This window comes from Meleagris gallopavo, chromosome 10 (genome assembly GCF_905368555.1).
Source record: "Meleagris gallopavo chromosome 10, MGAL_WU_HG_1.1, whole genome shotgun sequence".
Lineage (NCBI taxonomy): Eukaryota > Metazoa > Chordata > Aves > Galliformes > Phasianidae > Meleagris > Meleagris gallopavo.
Genome location: NC_139413.1, coordinates 16,065,704 through 16,090,753, shown reverse-complemented (window position 1 = coordinate 16,090,753; position 25,050 = coordinate 16,065,704). Strand labels below are relative to the sequence as shown.

Here is a 25,050-nt window from a genome sequence, read left to right as displayed (position 1 = left end):
AGCCGCTGCGGAGAAGTGATGGGATGGTCTGTGGTATCAACGTTAAGGGACAAACCGGGCATTTCCATGGCGTGTTATGTTTGGACAGTACGACGTGGAGTGTGCTGCATACAGGTGGCTGGGCTTCGGATCGCTGCGTTGGCCCTTTGTCAGAGATCAGTCCGGGCCCTGCGGGAGTCCCGTTTGTGTCTTTGGGCACACAGAACAATTGTGCAGGAAGTCACCTAGGGAGATGCCAGGAGGAAGTGCTGCAGGCACTGTGAGGGCGGCCGGGCCCAGTGGGTGCCAGGTGACGGGCTGTGTTGGAGGTGTGGGCAGTGTGTGTGCAGTGATCGAGGGCCACGCTGTGGCACAGAGTCAGATACGTGCATCTCATAAATGGGAAAGGAAAATAAAGTAACCTCTCTGGCAATAGATTGCCATGAAACTCAATTTTAAAGAATGTTTCAATCAGAAGGAAAATTAGGAAGCCCACCTGGCACCCACTGTGGTCAGGCACAGCAAGCAGCATGTCATTTGGCCAAACGAGGCCTCAGACATCCCAGGTGAGTAGTTTTGGACTTTTCCATAGAGCTTTTTTAGATTTCATAAAATGAATAAATGTATGTATGTATTAAAATAAATGAGACTATGCTGTCTCTGGGAGACCTGAGAGGAAGAATGTGCCTTTCCAAGCTTTTATTTAGTAACTCAACAATTGAATAAATACTTAATTTAGTCTATTTGCGTGGTGCCTGGAGTGGAAATTGGGAATGATTTTCAGAAGTGTCTCCCATCCTTGCCTGCGCCATTTGATATTCACTGGAAGAACCAGGACCCAGACCAGGAGGTCCCACCAGGACCGCAGGTCTGAAGGCATTGTGGGAGAGCATTGCTCAGAGCATTGCAAGCATTACAAAGAGCCCTTGTGTGCTCCAGAGTCATTAGTGTTATTAATAACTATCAGAAAGAAAAAAAAAAGTTTTTTTCTTGCTGACACTTTCTGTTGAGTATGGATCAAGCTTTTATGGCTTTCCACTTTTTATGAAATGAATAAAGGCATGATTTTAGCCGAAGTATTCTTGTATTCATGCCATATGCTTTTTGTCAGGCTGTATCCATCGCTGTCACAGTGACATACAGCAGGAGCACAGACTCTTTTCTCTCGTTTCTACTTGTTCTGGTGTGATTTATTTCTGTGCCGTCACCTGGCAGTCACAGACTGTTCTGCTTATTGATGTTCTAGTCTGTTGGGTCATAACTGCAGATAAAGCCTTGCTTGGGTCTGTACAAGCATTAAATAAACCATTCCTGCCTCAAAACTGAAAGTCCAGTTAAGCAAAACAGAGTTAATAAGAAGAAAATTATAACATATATTTACTGTTAAGACCATCTTAACAGCTAATTGATTTGTTTAGCTGGTGGAGCTCCATGTCTTTTTTGTCCCAGAGGAAGTGTGGAACTTCAAGTTGAATACAGTTCCTGTGGCTCTTGCCAGCAAATTCATCTCAGCTGGATTTATAAGGTGAGCACGCTCTTATTTCTAAATGTGATAACACCTATAAAACATTTACTTGGTTGGTCCTCTATGTTGTCTTCCAGTCATCTGGTCTAGCTGTTGCTCTGTAAGGGTTAGGGTTAAGCGCCAAACATAATTATGCCTGTTAGAAGAGGCTTGTTCTCTGCTCATCACTGGAGAATAAGTGGTGCCCATGTCTATTTCATAGAACCATTAAAGTTGGAAAAGACCACTAAGATTACCAAGTCAAACCACCACCAGCCCATCCTCACCATGCCCACTAACCATATCCCTCAGTTTCTTCTTCCAAAGACAGTGACTCTACTACCTCCCTGGGCATCCTGGTCTAATGCCTCACCCCTCTTTCAGAGAAGAAATTTTTCCTAATATCCAACTTGAAACTTCCCAGCACAACTTAGAGCCATTACCTCTCATTCTGGTTCTGTTTGTACTGTACCAGGCCAATGCAGCCCTTGATTTAAACCATTGAAATGTACTTTCAGAGCCGTGCTAGTGTTGCTACAGAATATTTTTTGTTGTAAAATCACAGTCTTATACTTCTGGAGTTTGATTATTAAAACCTTGAATTCTTTTCCATGGTGTACCAGCTTTCAGATGGAGTGGCTCAGTGGAGGCTGGGAAAGCCTGTCACTGAGCCCTCTTCATCTAAAGAAAAAGATTAAGCCACATACCTAAAAGGGATGCATTAAAGCCTGGGAAACCATCTGCGTATCTTCTTTCTTCTATAATATTTCTAAAAGGCTGCCCACAATGTGTGCTCTCAGATAGCACTCAGAAGACTTTGTGGAAGAATACTTTGACAGTTTGTTCTGTGCTCCTAAACACTTTGCTCACAAAATCTGTGTGTGTTTGCCATAGAAAGAAGTTGCAGGCAAAGTCAAATAATGTAAAGGTTTGTGTTGGAATGGAGCTTTTACATGCATCTCCTCTGTTCATGTGCAAAACCTGTCAACTTAGCTGGATTTGCAGGTTTCAACTCATTTAAGTTTGTATTGTCCCCTTAAGACAATATATTATGTAACTGGAAAAATTGGCAGCAGCCAGGTATGAGCATTTAGAGCAGAATGTATTAATTCTTGCAGCAGCTTTTGTTGAAAGGCTGCTCAAAACCAAATAAAGTAAGTGCACATATCCGCTCTACTGCACAAATCTGCAGTAGAGGTGCAAAATACATAGCAGGAGTGGCAAATCATTTAACATGTCTGCCCTGCATTCTCTGGAGTGAGTTTATTTCATTAAGGCTCAGTTCTGAAGCAACTGCTTAAATTAGAATTCTTATTGATTTCAATGAGTTTGTAACACAAGAGAGACATGGATCTATTAGAGCAGGTCCAGAGGGGAGATGATCTAGATATCCTCTCCTGGCTGGAGCTCCTTTCATATGAAGACAAGCTAAGTGATCTGGGCTTGTTCAGCCTGGAGAGGAGAAGACTGCAGGGAGTTATTATTACAGCCTTTCAGTAATAAATGGGGCTTGTAAGAGAGAGGGGGAGAAACTTTTTACAAGGAGGACCTGTAGTGACTGGACAAGGTATGACGATTTTAACTAAAAAAGTGCAGATTTAAATTAGGTATTAGGGAGCACTTCTTCACAGTGAAGGTGATGAGGCACTGAGCAGGCTGCCCAGAGAAGCTGTGGATGCCCCATCCGTGGAGGTGTTCAAGGCCAGGCTGGATGGGGCCCTGGACAGCTTCATCTAGTGGGGGTGACTCTGCTGTGGCAGGGGTTGGAACCAAATGGTCTTTGATGTCCTTTCCAACCCAAGTCATTCTGCGGTTTGGTGATATGTCTAGGTATTCGTTGCATGCTAAAGATTGTAAAGTAATTAATTATTAATTATTCTGTGGGTGCAACACAGTGCTGCAGTACATAGACTCTAGCGGTAACTAACACTAGACCGCCTTATCACTGTCTTTAAAAACATAAAATATGCTAAGAATCTTCTCTTAGTTTAACCTGGGAGAGGGAACAGCAGCCCTGCCGGTGCAAACCGTGCTGATAGGTTTGCCCATCCAGTTTGGTGATCCTAGTACTGTGTGTGTCAGCTCAACAAAGGACTGCCAGATGTAAGTACAGGCCACTTCCATTAATCATGAAATTAGAAGAAAATTTTAAGTGTGTAATCATCTGCAGCTCAGGGTTCTTGTTCCCATGAACTTGATTTCTCAGTCTATGTGATCTTTTATTTATTCCTCATTCCTCACCACAGAACCAACACTTTTGTTATTTCTAAATGAGATTGCTGCGGTAAACTCTAGTTTGCATCATTTTTAAAGGAACACTTTGAAGGAAATGACTCAGTGTGACTAGGCTTCTGTTAGCCTAGTGGCAGCAAGTAAGAAATACATCATTATATGTTCATAGCAACTGCACTAGCAAACATTTTTCAATCAATTTCTGTTGTGTATTCCAGGTTCTATGTACCTAAATGATTTTCTTCTGTGATATATTATCATAGTTATTGAATGTTTTCCTTGCTGCTCATACATACCTCAGATTTAGATTTCTCTGCTAGTTTGAAAGGGTGTTATTAATGAAGGATGCACAGTTTTAGAATTGCCTCTGAAAGAGTTTGCAATTTTTGGATTTTGGAAGATAGTTTAATGGACATATCTTTGAGAAGTCAGTTTGAGAAAAGGTTAGAGGAAATATATTTAAATTACAGGTTATCTCTCTTCTCACATTCGACCTTGGCAGGATGTGTATTGAATTGTTTCCATCTTTCACATATTTCCTTATACACTTGAAATAAATGACATTAGGACCAAAATCTGCATCAGGTGTGGGCAAAAAGTGGATAGCAAAGAAATAAGCAGAATCTAAATGTTCAGAGACAAAGTAGGATGGCCTAAAGGCGGACTGCTTGGCCCTGGGTGTCCTCAGCTCCTGTGCTCCAAGGCAGAATTATAACCCTGAGGAGGGCCCTTTGAGTCCCATGTGTGAAGTAATACTTACGAAAGATTGTAGCTCACTGAAACACATTTTTTATTGTATGGAACTGGATGTGTTTTACATATAATGGGTATGAAATGAAGGCAGAGAGTGCAACTCTGCTGGGTCAGTGCTGAAGATCTGCCCAAGATGAAGGGTTGGTATGTCCTTGTCCATACTATTTACTGAGAACAGTATGTCCTGTACCCCAAGCTATATCTGAGCATCACTTGAAGAGTGACGGCAGGCCTGGCCCAAAACCCTGCCAGGTATGAAATGCTGCTAGGTGATGTACTAACAGATGCAGAGCTCTTGGAATGAGTCCAGAGAAGGACCACTAAGATGATCAGAGGGCTGGAGCACCTCTGAAGAAAAGTTGAGGGAACTGGGCTTGTTTAGCTTGGAGAAGAGAAGGCTCTGAGAAGACCTCATTATGGTCTTCCAGTACTTGAAGGGAGCATGTAAACAGAAGGGGGAAAGAGTGGTAGTGAAAGGACAAGGGGGAATAGTTTTAAACTAAGACAGGGGAGGTTTAGAATAGATATTTGGAGGAAGTTTGTCATGCAGAGAGCAGTGACACACTGGAACAGGTTGCCCAAGGAGGTTGTGGATGCCCCATCCCTGGAGGCATTCAAGGCCAGGCTGGATGTAACTCTGGGCAGCTTGGTCTGGTGGTTGGCGACCGTGCATATAGCAGGGAGGGTTGAAACTAGATGATCTTTGAGGTCCTTTTCAACCCAGGCTGAAAATATGATTCTATGATATGATGATTTTGGTACTGAGTTCATTACTTTGATATTTGCATGATTTCCTGTAGTAGATTAAATTATCTAATTTGTATTTGCATCAGCTCTCTCATCCTGAAACTATGATAGAAATGTTCACAATGCAGTGTTTAGTTTTGATTTAAAATACATTTGCATGTACATATACACACACCCTATTATAAATTAGTGTTGGAGAAGAGAAAATCAAAGGATTGTGCTTGGCACTTAAGGTGATTAATTATCCTGTTGTCCTTAGTACTTAAATGTGGATGTCTGACAGTCCACCCAAATGGAAATGTATGACTGTAGTTTCCAATGCTTTTGTTATTCATTCCTAAAGGAATCTTTTTCAAATTTCAGGCATTCTCATATACGCGCTTCATATGGGATTCCTTAAGTATGAATATTGCCAGCTCATGTTATGACAGCCTTTGTAATACAGTCTACCATAACGTGATACAGTGTACTGATTTCTACCACACCAAACATCTCTGACCTATAAGTAATTAGGTACTGTTTCAGAAAACAGTTCCCTTTTTTGTTCATTCTTTCCATGCAAGCCAACATTTAAATATCATTATCTTTCCCCTCTTACTAGCTAGCCATCATTGTTTGATCTTACAGATGTATTAATGAATAACAACATTCTAGGGTGTCTCCACACATTACATTAAGAATGCTACGGGAGAAGCTTGGAGAGTACCTGGGTGGAGTTGCAGTTGCAGACAAATTCCAATTTTTAAAATGCATTGGGAAAAAGCTTGCAGTGGTAAGTTCATTTATATATATATACACATATATTATTTTTTTTTCCCTTTAATGCACTTCTGCTTTATAGTGTAAACTATGGATTTAGTCCCTGCCAGTTAGAAAATATCATAGAATCATATGTAGGTCACTTCAAAAGTAATGCCTCCTATTTATTTTCATGGAAAATACAACATACACAAAGAGAATAATGACATTATTTGATAGAACAAATTCTCAGCTACACAACGCTATTTTTCAATGTAGTCACCACCTTAGCCAACTGTGTAGATGAGCTGATTGAGACACTTTTCATTTCATGATGTTACAGCTGTATTTGAGCTGTCCAAAACATGGCTTGTCTTTCACATTGCTGAAATGCACCTCCCACCACTTCTCTGTGCTCATGTTCACTGTTTGATCTCCATAAACATTCAGCACGTATCAATGAATGTTAATGGATGCCATTGCTTCCTTATAGAGGAGTTCATTGACACACTTTTGCTTCATCCTTACTTCCATGTCAGATGCCATTCTGACAGACTGCCCCTCTGCTGCCATCTGTCGTATGGCAACAATATTTAATGGGATATTGATGAGATGGTTCAACCTCTACTGCCATCCCATCAACATCCACCTCTGACATTGTGAGCCAATGTAGTAGGCCAATGTAGTAAAACAGGAGGCATTACTTTTGGAGCAGCCCTTATAGAACAACTTGGGTTGGAAGGGACTTTAATCATCATCCAGTTCCAACCCCACTGCCTTGGGCAGGGATGTCATCCACTGGATAACTTTAGGAGCACTGTCACCATTTGTTTTTAGATGTGTTCAAGAACAAGCTCTTGTCTATTTCCCCAAATACAAACACACAGCTGGACAGGGATGTTATCCTTTAAATCATCAGATGTAATTAGTTGCAATCCAGTGGAAGATGCTAAGACAATAGATTAAATGGATTAAATGTAACTATTCTAGATGAATAAAAAATATTCCCCCAAGGTCATTATTGCCAGTACATGGTTAGGAGTATGGCATTTGAAGAATTTGCAATGGGAGTTGAGTAAGTCAGAATTCCTTAAAAGGGAGGAACCTGCAACCTGCCCAATAGCCTTTAAAGATCAGTCTCTGAGCGAAAGCTTCTCTGAAGGTACATTTCATGTCCTTGAATCAGTCCACTAATACAGCTTGAGGAGATTTATGCAATCAAAAATCTGTCTCTCTGAATCATAATTGTTCCTCACTCTGATTTTCTCTATATTCAGCTGTCTTACAAACTATAGCTAAAGTAAATAAACTTGAAAATCAGATCAACTGAAAGTCCATTTGAGTAACACGCAAAAAACATGTATGTATATATACTTAGATAGATATATATATGGATACATGTATAGATATTAAAGACTTTTTTTACCTGCTTGGAAATGGATTTGGAAACTAATTATAGGGCAGAAAGTTGGTGCTGCTCTTGATTTCATTTATAGTCAGTATCACTAAAATTACCCATGCAGAAATCCAGAATAAATACCAAGTAGTGTGTAAAAAGTAGGTGGAAAGGCTTGAACAGGAACTTCAGGACTGTGATGCAACCTAAATCTGAAAATATGCATAAACCTTCAAAAATTTCAAATGTTTTTAACTGTAGACAGCAACTGAGATGGTATATTTACTTCCTCACTGTTAGATCTGAGGTAAATGGAGAAATTTTCCAGCTCCCTTGAGAATGACAAGGGACTTAATAACATATTTTACTTTTAATAGACAATTAAATACATTAGTAGAAACAAGTAAAGATGTTAGCAATGAATTAAAGATATAATTTAGCATTGCTTTATATTTGCTTTGTAACAGAGGGTAAAACAGTGAACCAAATAACTAATTTATTTATTGTTTAGGGTCATGGTAACCTAAGTGAATTACCTCTCCACGATCAAACATTTATTGAGTTTGTTTATTTTCTCAGTGTTCCATTTCACAACGTTTACAATGTAAACAGTACTGAGAGTTGTAGTCTGCTTGCAAGTGCAGGTCTTTAAATGAAAAATGAACTCCAGTCAAAACCATTTTAATTTGTTCTTCCTTTTATATAGTTTGTGTCTCATTGTGTGGCCATTTTTGAGAACAGAATTTGGCCCCATGTCCAGTTCAGTTTTGTTATTTCATTGCTTAATTGCAAGCTCAGAATTTTTATTTTTTTTCTAATGGAGTTTTCTAATGGTCTTTCCAGTTTATATTGATTTTCTTTGATTTTTTTTTTTTTTAGAACAACTGTTGAAATCTGAAAACATACATTACATAAAGAATAGCAATAAATACTACAAGACATTGGAGAGTTATCTTTTTTTTTTTTTTTCTATTGACACCAAATATTCTGTATTGTTGTATGAGGTGAATAGAGAAAATTACGTTAGACTTGGCATTTCTAGTCAGATTTGACTTGAAGCAACTTATAGTAAAGGCGGACTTTCTACTGCTGTCATTGTTGGGTTGAGTCCTTTGAACCATAGCAGAAACACAAACATATACTCTCGTGTGTCTGATTTAAATTTTGAAAGATAGAATAGTTTCAGTGTCAGAAAACAGAGTAACATTCTATGTTTCTTCTCTCCATCAGTTGCGGAAGAAAAATGTAGTATGTAAAGACAGAAAATAGAATACAAAAATTAACAACATTAATTATTAAATGCACAACATTATTGGTAAGAGAAGTATTTTATCAGTTATCTTCTGTTTTTTATCTTCCAGGTGAAAGCAAAGCAAGAAGCAGAGCTGAAACTGAAGTCATTTGCTCCCCCTTATGTATGTATTTTATGGCATTTAAGATATCATTTTCAAAAGCTTTGTACATTTCTTCTTTTATGTCTGATTAATATACATGCATATTTTAGGCACTGTATCCTGAATTATATTTATTACCTCAAGTGGAATATTTTGAAGATGTTTATCCATTATCATCATCAACACAACAAAGACATCAATTTAATGCAGAAACTAATAGGTATGGTCATGGATCAAGACTACCTCGTCTTCTCCAACAGAAAACAGAAAGCAAACAATTTTTTGAAAACATACAGAGCAGTCATCAGCTAGAAAATCAGAAAATGTACAGTCCTGCAGAATGGTCTGAGAAGGAATCTTTTCCAGCATTGCACACGAGTCATGAGCAAGACCACAACAGGATTACAGAAACACAGACACAGTTCAGAGTGAAAGGTACGTTTAACCAGTGCAGTGAAGAGGAAGAACTATTATAGTTAACATTTACCATGAAATAATATTTATCTTTTCTATATCAATTATTTTGTAGATCAAATTGGATTCAAGGGATCTCTCTTCACACCAAGTCTTTTAAATCCTGCAGATCAAGGGACTGGAAAAAGCTGTATAGTACAAAAGAACTCCCAGCATAGCCATCTCAGCCAGGATCCAAAAGAGCCTCGTGCTCCTAAGTGGAATGACAAAGCCAAAGGCACTGCTCTTACTCTTCATGTAAACCACAGTGATGAACAAGACCAAAATAACCAAACACATCAAAATCCCATGACATATCCAAAGGGTACAGTTCACTGTCATCTTGTTGCTAAACCAAGCTTTCTAGAAAATTGGCAGAGTAAAGCTAAATGTAAAAAAAATCCATTGGTACAGCATAAGTTGAAGTATTGCTGTCAGAGCAGTAGTCTAATTTTTGAAATAATATTATCTTTCAAAGAAGTGTACTTTTTATGTTGTATGAGTGATTCCTTATCATTATGTACTGTTACAGAGAAACACTTCAATATAGTCAATGCATTTTCCTGAACTTATTTATTATGGAAACAAAATGCTAAGCAGGTACTGTAAAAATTGGAAGGTAATGATCCTGTAATTCAAAAGCAATCTTAAATGAAAAAAAATTGTTATCAGGAAAGAAACCATGGAAAGGAATTCATTTACTTCATCTTTCATTGTTATCTTATCCATGGTTATGTTACTATTGAAGGGAAATTGCTTTCTACCCTTCCTCCTATGTAATATAGGCTTACTGTTATTTAATGCTAGTGAGCAGTGGCATTTCTAAAATTGAGAGGCAAGAGAACTCTTTGAACATGAAGTGAAGATAGTACAAGAGTATGGAGGGATTTAAAGCTCACATAAACTGGGTAGCAGTTCTGTGCCCAGATAGAAAATGTTGTCTGAAAGACATCTATTAACTATTTTCTATAAAATGAGATGTCTTAGGATATTGAGGGAAATTAAGTCTCTAAACAGTTATCTAATGTTCTTAATAGTCCTGAATTTCTAGTAATTACAAATGAAGAAGTGACCAAAGCATTCAAATTAGATTTGAGTGACCACTATTAAATTAGCATCAAAATGATAAAATAAATTTTTTATTAGGAAATAATTTTGAAAGACAAATCTTAATATTTGTGTATAACTTATAATTAATATAAAAAGGTGAGCCTTCTTTTGTTGCAAATTTTTAACAAGGAATTATTAAATTAGATTATACTCAATTTTGTCATAGTTATGGGCACTTTACTGATCTCATTTAAAATTGTTCTTGATATATAGTACTTTGAGTAAGAAAACAAAAAATTTGATACTGTGTTCTTTGAGAGTGAGTTAGAAAAGGCTTTTCAGTTTCCATTCATAATCCATAAAAATAGTGTTGTCCCTCCATTATCATGTCAACTGAAGTTTGTAGCCAGTTAATATTTAAATACATGTGTGTATTTTCATATATACGTGTTTATATACATGATTGAAAAGTTTTCCATAACTTTGTTTTGAATGATGAAGGATGTAGGATTTTGTTGCATAAATCATAGGTGAAGTCTGTCAGCAGTTTTCTTCTGAAAGATTTACTGTATACAGCTTAAAGCTGATAACATTCAAATGCAAAATGTTTTGCTGACTTTCTTTACCAGCTCCAGTTTGTCAGAGAAAGGCAGAAAGTAGTAAAGAACTATTTTAGGAAATGTAATTTAAATGATTTCCTTATCTGCTGTAATGTTTCTCTACTAGTTACCAGAATGAGATAGATACAAATTGTTAAAACAAGTGTTTTTTTCATTTCTTTCCCGTGTTAATCACAAAAACATTATTTACCCCAGAGATAATCTTATGTGTTGAACTGATTTATGGTCAAAAATGCTTGAAGTTTATGATTGTAATCTATATATTTTGATTATCGTTATCCTGTCACAGAACTAAACAGCAGGCTAATTACAAATGTGGAAAATAATGATCACCAAAAAGATGCCAAACTAAGAGGAGACAGAACACAACATTCTGGAATTCTTAAAACACTGGAAGACCAAACCACAGAATACATACAAAAAAATCAAAGGTTAGTAAATAATGGTTCTGACAAAACATTGAATACCATCAATTCATGACTAAAAGCTTATTTTACAAACTTCAAATAAGTGAAAGAAAATGGATAAGAAACCCCACATCATTCCATTAATTATCATATAATTCTTCAATTTTATCTTTAGGTTGCTGTCGTATAGAACCAGCAAGTCCGTAACTGTTCTTGGTGAAAACCTGGATGATCAGGTTTGTTTTTCAAATTAGAATATTCTTTGTAACGTGGAGCAGTAAGCATAATCCTCCATCTAGAAAAAGGGTAATTTTATAAAACGAGGAACTCATTAGAAATATGAAATGTTTGATGTAGATCTTAGAGTAATTGAGTAAAATTAATTCATTCAGTGCTACTTTGGAGATTTGCTAATGAAAAATCAACCATATTTCTAAATAATGAAATCATGGGAAGTGATACCTCTGCTTATAATCTATTTATATAGTAACCACTTCAATCTTATTAATATTAGCCAATTTATTTATTATTATTGTTGTTTACAATTTCTTGATAGTGACATTATATTGACTATATCAGTGGCATTTTCTATAATTCAATTATTTCCAATGGGATAAATATTAGTTTTATCTCAAGCAAAACATTTCATTAAAATACAAAATTATTTAAAGCAGATGTATGGAATTGTCATAGCATCAGAATAAGGACATATTTAGGAAGACACAGCCTGCAATCATACAGCATAATATCTTCACTATTACTTGTCACCTGTGAGCTATTATAAGTGCTAATTTAGAAATGGGCAGTCCAGCTTTTGCTAGCCAATGAGCATAGTTTTAAAGCCAGTTATTTCTAGTCTTATATGGGTATGTCAGCATCTTGTGAAGTTATGGACATGGACAAGAATATTTAGCAATAGTGTACAACTTGGACCTCGTGTTTTCCTCTGCAATTTCAGTGTTGACTGTTCTGATTCTGTTGGTGGATGTCCATCTGTTTGGAATTTAGTAATCATTCCTACAGGTAACACAGAAAAAAAAAGAGATTGTATTCAGGATCCATTAATTCCTCACATCACTCAGACCACTCTCAGAATGTATGTTTAATGTAACTGTTCTGGATTGTAAATCTTGTACTTGTCTTTTGACTAAATAGGCAAATGAGAACAACCAAAATGATCCTACTTGTCCAAAAGAATATGCTGCTTCTCCTAGTCTACCTCTTCTGGCAATTTCTGTAAGCCCAGCTCAAGTTCCAGCAGTTCAGGCAGAAAGTATGTGCTTCCAAGAAATTTCTGGGGAGTTAACATGTAATCAAGATTGGTTAATGAAGACAGAAATACTTACCTTTTGAAAGAATTTGTGCATATATTTATTCATCAGATTGTTACAAATTTTGTGTTTGAAAAATGGGGGAGATAAGGAGGGAGACTGGGTAAAATACTGTTGGTTTACATTAGAATGTAGCGAAGATGAAGATGGTCACTTGCTGATGATCCTCAGCTAGATTATAGGAGAAATATATTAAAAAATGTTCGTGATTGACCTGTTGTCGCACACTAGTTAAAGTCTGAGATAATATCTTACCTATTTGCCATCTATCGTTTAAGGCAAGATTTTGCTACAGATTTTATCAAATATTTTGAGCAGGAAGTAGTCCTCGAGAGGTTTTTTATCCTTATCTGTCAGGAGTTTTCAATGTATATACATCTAAATAGTTTCTGAAAGTAATTTTTCCAATATGTTCCACAGGTATTTAACAGGATGCGTACTGTTTGCATGTATATAAATGCCTGAATGCATGCTGGACTTCTCGTTTTCTTCTAATGCGGCAGCCATTTCCAAAATTTAGATGGTTTATTAAAATAAAAGAATTTCTACTGCCTATTCTAGCAGAGTTTTTGGCATGATATATGATGGGTGGATTATAAAAATCTTGATTGATCTTTCCTCCCTGCAGTATCCAGATGATTGCTAAATATAATTGTAATATCTTTAGAAAACAAGATGGTAGAACAGTTGGAACAAATGAAGAAAGACAGAAGGCTCATGGAAAAAAACAGAGAAGAACTGATCAAAAAAATGAAAACACTACTGGAACAAAATAAACTGAAGAGATATCATGGTACACTTTTAATTTATTTTGGAATTTGGAATGATAGAGAAATGCTGAAACCAACATGAAAATGTTAGTCAGATTCTTTGTCAGTGCGTTTAATTACAGAAAGCACAGCTAGCTAAGCAAGAGCTCTGATAATGAGAAGGCTCATTAGAAGAAATAGTATGGTAAAAGGCTGAAATGTCTTCTTATGCACTTCTGTGGCAGTCCTATAAATCTGAAAATACTTTGGCTTTTATAAACCATCCAAGTTGTGTCCTGGGTACATACAGCTCCCAAAGAGCTACTGCTGGCTGTTGTATGTCAGGTCTCAAAACTGCACTCTAAAACTCCCTTTAGCTGATGCTTGCCAAGGTTTTGGCATGTTGATAGCCCTTCTGTTCTAATTGCCAGATTAATGCTTTTTTTTTTTTTTTTTTTTTTTTTTCCTCCTGCTATCTAATGTATTCAGCATCTGGCATGCTGAATTAATAAGCCTATCATGACAAGATTGACAAATCTTGTTTTTTTTTAACATAGGTAGTTATTTCATTGAAATCTCACTAAATTTTCTTTGTAAAATTATTTTGAAGTTTATATTTAAGCTGCTTTCCTGAAGTCACATTCCAGTTAAGAAGATATTAGGTTTAATTACTGTGACGTTTTGAGAGTGCTATTTGTACTTAAATGCAGCTAAATCACTGGGAATCTCAACTGTTATCTAACTGATATGTAGCTTTGTCAAAGGGAAAAGACGTCCCATTTCTTCCTGTTGTCCTTTGAGGGCATGGCCATGCTGCATTCTGCAGCACAGTGAAGCTGTAGTTTGAAAAAGGAAACTTGGTCACTTGAAGGAGAGAATCTGCAGTAGCATGAGTCTGCAAGGCAAGCTCAATTTACCCTGCTGAGATTAAGTCCTAAATGGTTCCTGCATTCTCTTAGAAAACACTACCCAGTTTGGTAAATTAAAGGTTATTTCACAAGGATTTCAACAGCTTCTCAGGTTCTTTAAGAAGCATTTGTACCTCCAAATTATTTTTGTAAGACCAATGCAGTTTCAGAAGTGAGTGCATTTGTATTTTTTCACAAGGTACAAAGGGAAGAGTATGTTTTTTAGGAACAGCAATGCAGTCTGTATTTAATTTCATCCTAAGATTGCCATGCTGACAGTCATTCTTGGTTACATACTATACAGTGTTTGAACAGTGGGACTTTTTTTCTGGTAAGTTTCTATGAAGCAGTTGTCCTGCTCTCCTAAAATATGCCTTAAAATAAATTTCACACACTGCAGAATAGCAGATGTATGTGGCCATCAGATTGCCACACTGCTATAAGCCAGCTGCTGCTAACACGTAACAACACAGCTCAAGAAATCATAGTTAAATGTAAAGGTAAATAACTGTTTCCCATAACCCTGGGATTCTGTTCAAAATCTCTGGCCTTGCAGAGCTCAAATTCTGCATAAAGCCTTTAATGCTGCTACAGCGATGCTGTGAACTTCAGACTGTGGCAGGCATCCCAGTCTTAACAGGTATGGAGGACTTGCACAAAAATCTGAAAAAAAAATCTGCAGAATTGCCAGGCTGAACAGAATTTGGGTTTTTGACTTTTTGATATATCTTAAGAGACAGAGAGAGCTTCATGTTGCAAGTCACTGTGTGAAAATTCTAATGCACTTATAGTGAATGTAATTTTAACAAAGATTTTCACAAATTGCTTTCTTTTTAAAATAAACTTACTGCTAATTTTAAATATATGCATTGGCCAATTGAATCCTGTGAGATCAGTTTGTCATTACAGTCTTCGTAGGCCTTAAAATAAAATTAACAAAACCGAACAGTATTATATATTCCTGTGTAGATCGTGAAGAATGGAAGAAGAAATACTTTGAGACTAAGAAAGCTACGGTTTCACTGGAGGATATTTTAAGCAAACTGAGACAAGATTTAGAGCTTTGCCACCAGAAATTACTCTTGCAATTAGAAGCCAGAGATAGCCGAAAGCAACCAAACAATGCAACAAATGTGAAGGTATGTATTTAAATTATTTAATCTTTTTACACAACCTCTTTCTTGTATAAAATATAAATGACAGTAACAAATTCATCATCAACCAGTGACTTCTAAATTAGCTGTAACTGTCAAATATTCCTCAGTAACCTGAGGTGTGGCCACTATGAAGTTACTCCATCCCATTCTTGTTGAAAAGGCTGAAGGCTTGAGTCTGAGCTTTTGAATCTTTCTGCTGTGTGTTTGTACAATATTGTCTCATTACAAAATATCCTTTTGTTCAGTGTGATTTTTGAATTGTTCTGTTCTGCATTGTTCTCATAATCCAAAATTTCACGTGAAGAGGTAATGAATTGTAATTATGCTTGAAGAAGAGACATCTCTGAAGTTTTTGAAATGGTTACACCTGGACTGTTGAGTAGCTGTGAGTTTTGTGTTGTGCTGTTAGTGTCAAAGTAGGAGAAGTTCATAGAGGAATTACAAAAAAAACCCCAAATGGTAAACGCCCTTCCCAATAGTCACAGCTGCTAATTTCATAAATGCATCATTGAAGCAAGTATATTTGCAAATCTGAGTCTGGAGTAGGAAAATATGAACTGTAGGAAGTACATGGAGTATCTTATGCTTCTCTGAAAAGTGGGAGATGATCTATGATTGTACAGTGTTTATAAATGCACATTAACATTAATATCTAAAACATAAAAATATGAAGTTTTTATACTACATTTTTATTACAAGCTATGTCTAACTCTGCTAGTGTCCTTTCTGGGGAGTCAGAGTTCTTAGGCTCCTAGGCTGTGCACAAGAAGCTTTTATATATGAGATATGCACAACTTAAACTGCAAAACAGTATGCTGTTATTGAGGAATTCTGATCTGAGAAGTGAGAGGATGAAGGAAGGAAGGCTACTGGCTGCTGAGGGGAGCCACCTTCTGTTGGCGAGCAGACTGCTTCCAGACCAGGACAGGCAAGCATGCATTGAAGGATGGAAAAGAGTAGAACTGGAAAGAGTCCAGAGGATTGTTTCTGAGTGGTGAAGTAGCACTCGGGAATGAAGATATGCCTTAATGCTGAACTACATTAAAGTTTTCGGGTTTTTTGTTTGTTTGTTTGTTTGTTTTCATGTAGAATAACAGAATCATCCAGATTACTACAGTGCAGCATGAACTCGATCAACTGAAAAGGAAGCTGGATGATACAAAAATGAAACTCGTAATAGAAATTAAGGTACTCTGTGTTTGTCTCAGAACCTTTTAATTAAATGTTGCAGTCAAAATGTTACTAACTATTAAAATCTTCTCAAACATTAGAAGATCTAAATATTTGCTAAACGGTTTGTATTTTCAAGTTTTATGGTATTAGTTATCATAACTTAGCACTTGAGCCAAATTACTTCAGAGCGTCAGGTTATTAGATGTAGTTTTGGCATTAAAGCGCTTACTTACATTTTCAAGGTACTATGTTGCAATCTCTTTCATAAGAAGTAATTTAAGAAACATACTAGGTGAGGTATAAAGAAAAAAAAAAAAGGCAGAATGATTTTCCAGGCAAATGCAAGTTCTTGTCAACTGCTTTATTCCATATCAGTGCTGCCTATGTCTCCCTTAGAAAGGAAAATGATGGTAGAGGCCTTCATATTGGATAGCAGTCCAGCTTTGAATGCTTGAAATCTCAGTGCTCTGCATCACAGAGATTGTCTGTGGCACTGTTTACTGAGTAATCTAGGATGGATACGCTTCCTTCATTATATTACAAGGAGCAGAAAAAGCACTGAATTCCATGGTTAAAGAAAGACACCATGGCCAAGTGCTAAAACAAAGCTGTTTATCTAATTAGACGTGTAAGATTTTAAAGATAAAAGATGTATCCTGTATTCAGCCATCCCGCATAAAAGTCAGTCAGTCTTAGTTATATAAACACATATGCACATCAACTCCAAAAACTACTTTAAATTACAATTCCTTAAATGTCTGGTTCTTCTGCAGATGAGAAAACAGGCAATAGCAGACTTACGAGCACTGAGAGCAGAACTGACACAGAAGAAGATTCATTCAGCTTTAATTCTCCAGTTTGGGAAATCTGGAATTTAAGAGCATGACTCAACACTAATGTATGTAGAAGCTCAGAACGTCTATGTTGCTTATTTGTACGCTCTTAAATTTCTCTTGTAAAAAGACATCAGCGATGCAAATGATGTGGAATTTGTACACTAGCCTACTAATGTACTGCAACTCACTTCTTTTTCAATCTCATTACTGAAAGGTTTATCAGCTACGTGAACCTACATTTTAACCTAGTCATGTGTCTAAAACAAAACTGTTGTAAAAATGTAAATCAGTGAATCATGTGACATCACATCAGTATGCTGATGTTCCTTCATACCTACTAAGCAAATAAACCTAAAATCTGTTCAGATTTTGGGTCACACATTTAATTTTTTGATACATGATTAACATACATCTTACACAGACGTAGGAACAGAAGCAATCTTTGTTTAGCTATTTACTGATGTGTATTTTAGTCATTATGTGTATACTTGTCTATAAAATATCAATGTATTACTGCTACATTATTAAGTATATTAAGTATGAACCAAATCTTCATGTCTAAGTGGTTTTATTTCCTCTCTCAAAGGAAAGCTGCATAAACATTAGCCTTATTCTGTAATTAGTGGAAGATGCAAGCTTTGTCTTCAGTAAGTTATAATTATGACCTTGGTGCTACTTACACTACTGTACAGTCTGCTTTCCTTTGAGTTCTTTTTCCAGAAAGGATTTAAGAAAGATTTTAGTGCTAAAGTATTAATATTAAAGTGGCAAAGCCAGCTCCATGTATCTAATTCAAGTTTAATTAGTAGAGTCACTCAAGCAGAGCATGGTTGTACTTTGGTTAGGAGACACTTTTGAGAAGCAGAGAAGCTGTGTGGCTGTAAGTTGTGAAACAAGTCATACATAAACAGACAACAGCATTTATCAACCTTAGAAGGCAGTGTTTTATTTAATAAAAAAATCCTGTGGACTGCAGACAATCTCTCCATGACTGCTGTTACTTGAACAAGTTACACAATTTCCCTAGGCAAATTATTTTATGAAAAATATTAACTAGAATGAAAATACAATCCCCTACTATCTCAGGGGAAACACCACATAAAAACAAAGTAAAGACAACTGAATGGATCTTGAAGTGTATGGAAAAATATGTATGCAGTTCATTAAATAAGCTGACTTCTAGTTTTGAGTAAGTAGAAAAGTTTGAAATGGTAGAAAACACCATCCCAGTCCTTTCAATATTAATGCTATCTCTTCAAGATAAAATCCAAGATTTTTGACTTTTGAAAACTAAAGAGTTTACATGATACACAGATATGGTGAAACTTGTGTTTACTGAACGTTCTTTTCTAAGAAGAAGAATGATTAAAACTTTAAGGGCAATTATTTCATGTTATATAATTCCTTTGATGTATAAAAGATTTTCTCTTTAAGCACAAGTTTCACCAAGCTGCATCTAAGGCAGATTGCTGCTATCAGTAATCTGTGTTGAGCCATACTCAGGAATGAGTATGGCTCTTCAGGAATTGCTGAAATACGGGTTGGGCTGGGAAGTCAGAAAGCTGAGTCTGCAACTGTGTGACCACAGACTGACTACCTGCTGCACCAGGCAGCCTTAGCAGAAGATCATTATTATATGGGCCCTGTAAATTCACTTGGTCTTGTTACCAGATGCACACTAGATTTGAGCTTTAGGTAACTTACTATTGTTTTGAAAAATGAAAAAAATGAGAAGTCCGTTAAAGTGCACAGGTAAAGCAACCTTGGAACTTTATAAAGAATGAAAATACAGGTTTACATACAAAATAGCAAGATGAATTTCAGTAGTTCTCAAAGTTTTGATTGTAATCATGGTATATTTATAAAAAGTCAAAATCTGTCATGCTATATGCTATCATCAGAAATGACCAATTTTCATAATTCTAAATCAAGTATGTCACGATTTCATATACTTATGGTGTCAGGGCTTGCCACATTGCTTCAGTTTGTTTTTCTGCTACAGCTTCCCTGGAATAGTCAAGACTGTTTCCATTCCACATGCCAATGCCCCTTAGGCCTCGATTCTTCACATATGCTGCTTTTAGAGAGATGCTGTGAGGGTCATCATACCATACTTGGTGGAAGTGACCAAGAGAATCCTAGAAAAACATGCAAACAGATAACGTCAGTATATACTTCCCTATATAAATATGATATATTAAAGTTAATTGAGTTTTATTATGCTTTCTATTCAATACAATGAAAAGTACAATTATAAGGTTGGATATACAAGCTACGTGTATTTATATTACAATGCTTTCCTGATTAATGGTTGTTTCTCACACAGGACAATTTAAAAAAATTAAGTCTTGGCTATAATTTTACATAGAGAATTTAAGTTATAAAAAAGTGATGCATTTTAACTGAAGTTAAAAAGGAAAGAGGAAAAGACCTAACTAATCTCTAATGTTTTTTGTTAACTATAGCTGTGATGTCAGACATGCTATCTAAACTAGCATGTAAATTTTGTTAGAAACTACGTCCCTTTTTTCCAGCAATAAATGGTTTTGGAGGTAGTTGTAAAACTCTTAGGAAAGTTATGTGGCCTTTACCTGGTCAATGCTTAAACACCTTCTGATCTTATATACCTTACACTGAAAATTCTCCCCAAAGAAACAAACACTGGTGTTCATGTTAAGTACAATCACTGGTGGATCCTTTTAGTAGTTGTATGTCGAAATCAAATGCAGAAGCGAACACCCAAGCCACTAGTTTAGAAAAACTTAAGAGCATCCTAGAATCTCTTTTGGTTTAAATCGGTCCTCAGCATCAGAAATCTGTAACAGTGAAGAATCAAGCTAAAGGATTTCTTTGAACAAAATACCCTTTTTGACATGATACATTTCCTCTCAAGAATAGCTGTGGAGCAGTGAAAATCTTCCTTTACTCCTGTAATCTCATTCACCACATCCCCTTTTCAGACTAGAAACAGAAGAGATGGAAATCCAGTCATCTTCTACTACATGGGGAAAAAAAGAAAGACTAGAAAACACAAATAAAAAAGTCTAACCCTGAAAATTTTGTAGTCAAAGAACTATGGTTCACAAACAAGTAGTTCACAATGTGTGGCGTTTTGTGAAGAGACACATACCTTGTATTCATAAAATGGAGAGTTCTGTACCTCATCCCATAGTGCCCCTGAAATAGAACTGTTCACCTGCTTCATTATTGCTCCATACGGCACTTGACGCCCTGCAGCATCACTGCAAGGGGCACCACGGAATGGTACTTTGGAAAGGGAACAAACATGATCCTGAAGAAAAAAAAAAAAAAAGCAGAAGGCTGGAGTTTCACATTACAGTGTTATTGAATTCCAAAATAGCAGTACAGACAAGAACAAAGTCACAAAAGGCACTGGGAGTACAAAACTCCTAGATCTTCAAGGATCTGTTTCTGTGCTAGTCATGTTGTTTCTAGACAGAAGTAAATTAAAACAGTTACATTTTGTTTAAACCATAGTGTTACAGGATTTGCTGGTTCTCATTCAACTTACACAACTGTCTTATCTATTTCCCTTCCAATTCTAATTCACCCTTACATTTTTTTTCTTAAGTACAGTGTACTTTGAGATTCCATGATTTATCCATAAGCTGCTGTACTGCAACAGCTATAGGTTTACTGTTGCTTGTTGCATCTAATGTTCAAGCAGTGAGCTTAATCACTGTGTTGAGAAGGCAGATACAAGTTTTACAGAGCCTTTGGAAATCATCTCTTCCCATACAGATAGTATCTATAGCTCTTTAGTCAGTCAAACATGTCGGTTGGCTATTACAGAGTTCAGGTTACCAACGAGGATGATAACTGATAAGCAAACAGGGCAAGGAAAAGTCTCAAGTCCCAGATTTATGCTGTAAGCCATCAGACCACAGTATTTCCTAATCCAAAAACAGGATTATTAGTATCTAGCTGGTTTCTTCCTTAGAAGAAGAAAAAAAAAAAAAAAAAGTATTATTCATTTGCAATCATACAGTTAATCTTACCTCAGATAAGTTTAGGCACACATAATCATAGCCATACCAGGGGACACCCATCACAAGCTTCTTAGGATCAATGCCCATAGTAATGTACTCTTCATACCCTAGTTTTGATGGAAGTAAACATTAAAATGCATTACTGCATTTTCCCAACTGACTTATAGCCACAGTCAGCATAGGACTTGCATGATCTCTGGACAGAAACTAAGGTGTAAGCTCCTATCAGCACAGTCCCAAAGCTCTGTTCAAACTCTTCCAGTTGCCAGTAGCAGCTTTCTCAGCAGTGCTGATAAGCATTAACATATTTATAGTAACTCAAACTATCCTCTCTAGGTATTTCTTAGCAAAACAACAACAGCAACAAAAAGCAGACAGCTCTGGATTGATCAGATTGATGATTCTCATTTGTCTCACCTGTGCTGACAGTTCCTTATGGGTCTGTGTGGGGAGCCAGATCAGAGAACTGATTCCAATTTAAAATCATTGCTTCTCTTTTATCCTTATTTTTAAACAAATCTATCCATTCTGCAATCCAGTTCCCTGTGTATGTGTATGAACAGTTGCACCAGCAGAAAATAAATCCACACTGTTGCCAAATAAATCATTTCTTAAACTTCATCTTCAAAGGAACCCGCACTGATCACAAGGATGAGACAAATGCTGCAGATTCTTTGCAAGTCCAGGCAGACACCATTGCTTTGGCTACCTTTTGTCATGCTAGAAGTGTTCTTTTACAGCCACAAGTGCGAGATAATGATTTTGCAAGTGAGAACGCAACTGCTAAAGGTCTATCCTCAGTGTTAGAGGGATCTGAGATGCTATTTTCCCAGCAGGACAACATGTATTTAAGGCTACTAGAAAACCTTAGTACAATCAAAAAATATTTCTAAGAAAAGGCAATCTTTTCTAACCATTCATGTGAACATACAAATATTTAAATTTCTGGACAGGTCCTGTCCTCACCAACTAAAGTCTGAAGGTAAGGAGCATTGGCTTTTGCAATACAGTCGGTCCAGATCTGGCTCTGCTCATCATAAGACATCACAAATAAAAAATCACAGGCAGCTGCAATCCCAGTGTAGTTGTAGCACCTCTTATCGATGCACGCAGGGGACCAGGCCACATCAAATGTTACCTCAAGGAAGAGCAAATGTTAGTATCATGTATGGCCCTCTTGCAGTCGTTTTCTGCTTACAAAGAGCTGTAACTTTTAAAGACAGTATTTCCCAAACATTGCACAGCATTTAGCACACAGTGATACCAATAATGTGTAGAAGCTGCTCAAACTTTAGATAATAAACAGTGACTGCCATTATTTGTGAATTCAGGACTAGACATGCTGTTTTTCTGTTTTTCCACAATTTACCAATTAATTTTCAAGTGTCAAAGAAATTAAAATATAATGTCAAAATCATAAAAAATTTAGAAACCAGTTTACTGTTTTCTCACTGGAAGGCCTTGCTTTAAAAGGATTCATTAGGCCATACTAACTGGCATCTCAGGTATTGACAATAACATTGTACCTACAAATCTCAGATAAACCCTTCTTCCATTTAAATTCAGATAGGTCAAAGAGGTGATTCTTATGACAGAATATCATATCTATCATCCATAGTTAACCATGATGATAACATCATACATTAGCTCTGCATGTTTTTTCGTATTCACATGCTAAGCAGTGTTGTTAAAACTCCTTGTATTTCATTAAGTTAAGCTTAATGTTTGTATAAGGTACATTTTCATTACCTGTGATCCTGGAATTTCTTTGTGAAAAGCATCTGTAGTTTCTTTAACAAGCTCTGTTAATGCATAATACTCAGGAGAGGTTTCATTAACTTCTTGCTCTATATCTATATTAATTCCATCCATATATTGTTTTTTGGCAAGGTCCACCTGCTGAGATATCCACGCTGCTCTTTTAGCCGGGTCAACAATTTCCTTAAGAGGTACATCACCTAGGCAGGAGGGCTCCAAGAGTCAACATGTATTTGCATCACAGTATGGAGAAAAGATTTGTCTTTACTAAGCTAACTGACACAGCCAGAAAATAAAAATCCTCACACGTATGCTGATATCTATTTCATCCTTGTGCCATTCCTGGATAATAGAAAGGGCTTAATTTATTTTTTTGACTATAATTTTGAGAACCCACACCAGGAGAGATTTCCCAATTTCTGTGTTTAAGACAGCTGTGTTTAAAACAAAGTTCTTTTTGGATTTTTTTTTCTACAATTTCAATCATCTCCTTCCTTCTGCCTACTACTCTCAGCCACTGTAAATTCCCTTTCTTGAAGTCAATTGACTTCCTGTATTTCCAGAGAGCTAAAAGAACTGTCTTTTTCTACTTTGATGCATATGCTTTTACATTCAACGCCTCGTTTTCCACAGTCATCTTCAATCCTGTTTTTGTCTTGACAGATCCTAGACTTGATTACGGCACACATGTGCAGACTGACATGATGAACTTTGCCTTTCTAATGAGCTTTTGTACATGCGCTTCCTGAGTATTCATGTTTTCAAACTCACACTTGTAACATACAAGGATTGAGTGAAAAATACTAAAAATAACTTGCAACCGCTGTCTTTACTCTGTCCTCTGGGTACTGCACATGATATGTAGAAGACAGACCCAAATACTTGTCTTCTACAGGCTTTTCCTCCTCTCTTCTTTCCTGCTCTCCTACTGCTGTGATGCTCTCTGTTAGAGATCATTTATTTAGATGTCACTGGAGTTTTGTTATTACTGTGGCACAAAACCAGGTTGGTTTTAATACCTTGCATACCAGCACATGCAAAATGTGAAGGTAAGATAACCCTGAGTGCGCTATCCTCTCAGTAATTAAACTCCTCACTGATTTTTAATACCTTGCATAGCAGCAAACGTGAAATGTCACAGTATTACAGTGCTACGAGCATTATGCTGCTGATAACTTACAAATACCCACACTTTGATGAAGCAGCCCACCTTTCAGTACTACCCTGGCGCCTTTGGAATGAGCAAAGCACAGGAGCTCTGGATCGTATTTCCCGAAAGCTGCCACGGTTGTAATTTTTGACCAGTCATAGGATTTCCAGGCTTCCTTCCCCACATCGAACACAAAGACCTAGAGGTGGTAAGAGGCCATCTCATCAATTCTAAACCCTTCCCCGCTGCAAAGCCCGACTTTCTGCTGGACCAGAGCAGGGAGCCAAGGGCTGAGGTGCCCAGGGCTGCCCACGGCCACCACAGGAGCCCCAGACACCAGGCTCGCCCCGGACAGCCAGGGTCACCCCGCACTGCGACCGCTCCCCCCCGCCAGCCGGCCCGCAGGAACAGCTCCAGCAGCACCGGGACGCGCACCTCGAAGTTGCCGGTGCCCGCGATGGGCTGGCAGAGCCGCGGGTCCTGGCAGGGGCACGCAGCTGCGCGACCCAGCAGCTGCAGGAGGCCCAACAGTAAAAGCAGCCCCGCACAACCCCGGCACGCCATGTCACATCCCGCTGCTAGATCCGTTTCCGCGGGCAGTGCCGGCGGGCGGGCCGGGCCCGGGCTTGCAGCTCCTCCCCGCAGGGCCGGCCCGGGTCCGGGCTGGAGGTTCTGATTGGGGCGGCACGCGTGCAGGAAGAAATA

General features: G+C 37.3%; 2 protein-coding genes across 4 annotated transcripts; one reads left to right on the top strand and one right to left on the bottom strand.

Moving 5' to 3' along the window:
• The first annotated feature begins 126 nt into the window (after positions 1-126).
• On the top strand, positions 127-17,976 carry SPATA1 (spermatogenesis associated 1). Of its 3 annotated transcripts, XM_010715971.4 has the most exons (13): positions 127-545; positions 1,398-1,504; positions 5,870-5,987; positions 8,711-8,764; positions 8,854-9,178; positions 9,273-9,521; positions 11,156-11,297; positions 11,449-11,509; positions 12,429-12,546; positions 13,272-13,397; positions 15,231-15,400; positions 16,508-16,606; positions 17,365-17,976. In XM_010715971.4, exons 1-13 carry the CDS (start codon positions 510-512, stop codon positions 17,467-17,469), a joined length of 1,710 nt encoding a protein of 569 aa, XP_010714273.2. In that variant the 5' UTR covers positions 127-509; the 3' UTR covers positions 17,470-17,976. The 3 variants fall into 3 exon arrangements, with proteins under 3 accessions (XP_010714273.2, XP_085087283.1, XP_085087284.1); XM_085231157.1 differs by lacking the exon at positions 5,870-5,987 and having other exon boundaries at positions 1,429-1,504; XM_085231158.1 differs by lacking the exon at positions 127-545 and having other exon boundaries at positions 5,843-5,987.
• A 371-nt stretch (positions 17,977-18,347) lies between these two features.
• Positions 18,348-24,969, bottom strand: CTBS (chitobiase). Its single transcript, XM_003208743.5, has 7 exons — positions 24,781-24,969; positions 24,406-24,544; positions 23,187-23,395; positions 22,404-22,575; positions 21,447-21,544; positions 20,558-20,719; positions 18,348-19,565 (listed from the first exon to the last, which is right to left on the bottom strand). The coding sequence occupies exons 1-7, from the start codon at positions 24,907-24,909 to the stop codon at positions 19,380-19,382; spliced, it is 1,095 nt and encodes a 364-aa protein (XP_003208791.1). The 5' UTR covers positions 24,910-24,969; the 3' UTR covers positions 18,348-19,379.
• Positions 24,970-25,050: the final 81 nt, after the last annotated feature.

Coding starts and splice junctions, on each gene's coding strand:
- SPATA1 (XM_010715971.4), top strand. CDS start 510: ATGTCATTTGGCCAAACGAGGCCTCAGACATCCCAG. Junction 5,988..8,710: donor TTGGGAAAAAGCTTGCAGTG/GTAAGTTCATTT, acceptor TTTATCTTCCAG/GTGAAAGCAAAGCAAGAAGC. Junction 12,547..13,271: donor TCCAGCAGTTCAGGCAGAAA/GTATGTGCTTCC, acceptor TAATATCTTTAG/AAAACAAGATGGTAGAACAG.
- CTBS (XM_003208743.5), bottom strand. CDS start 24,909: ATGGCGTGCCGGGGTTGTGCGGGGCTGCTTTTACTGTTGGGCCTCCTG. Junction 22,576..23,186: donor AAGAAATTCCAGGATCACAG/GTAATGAAAATG, acceptor CTCTTCCTTGAG/GTAACATTTGATGTGGCCTG. Junction 20,720..21,446: donor TGTGCCTAAACTTATCTGAG/GTAAGATTAACT, acceptor TTTTTTCTTCAG/GATCATGTTTGTTCCCTTTC.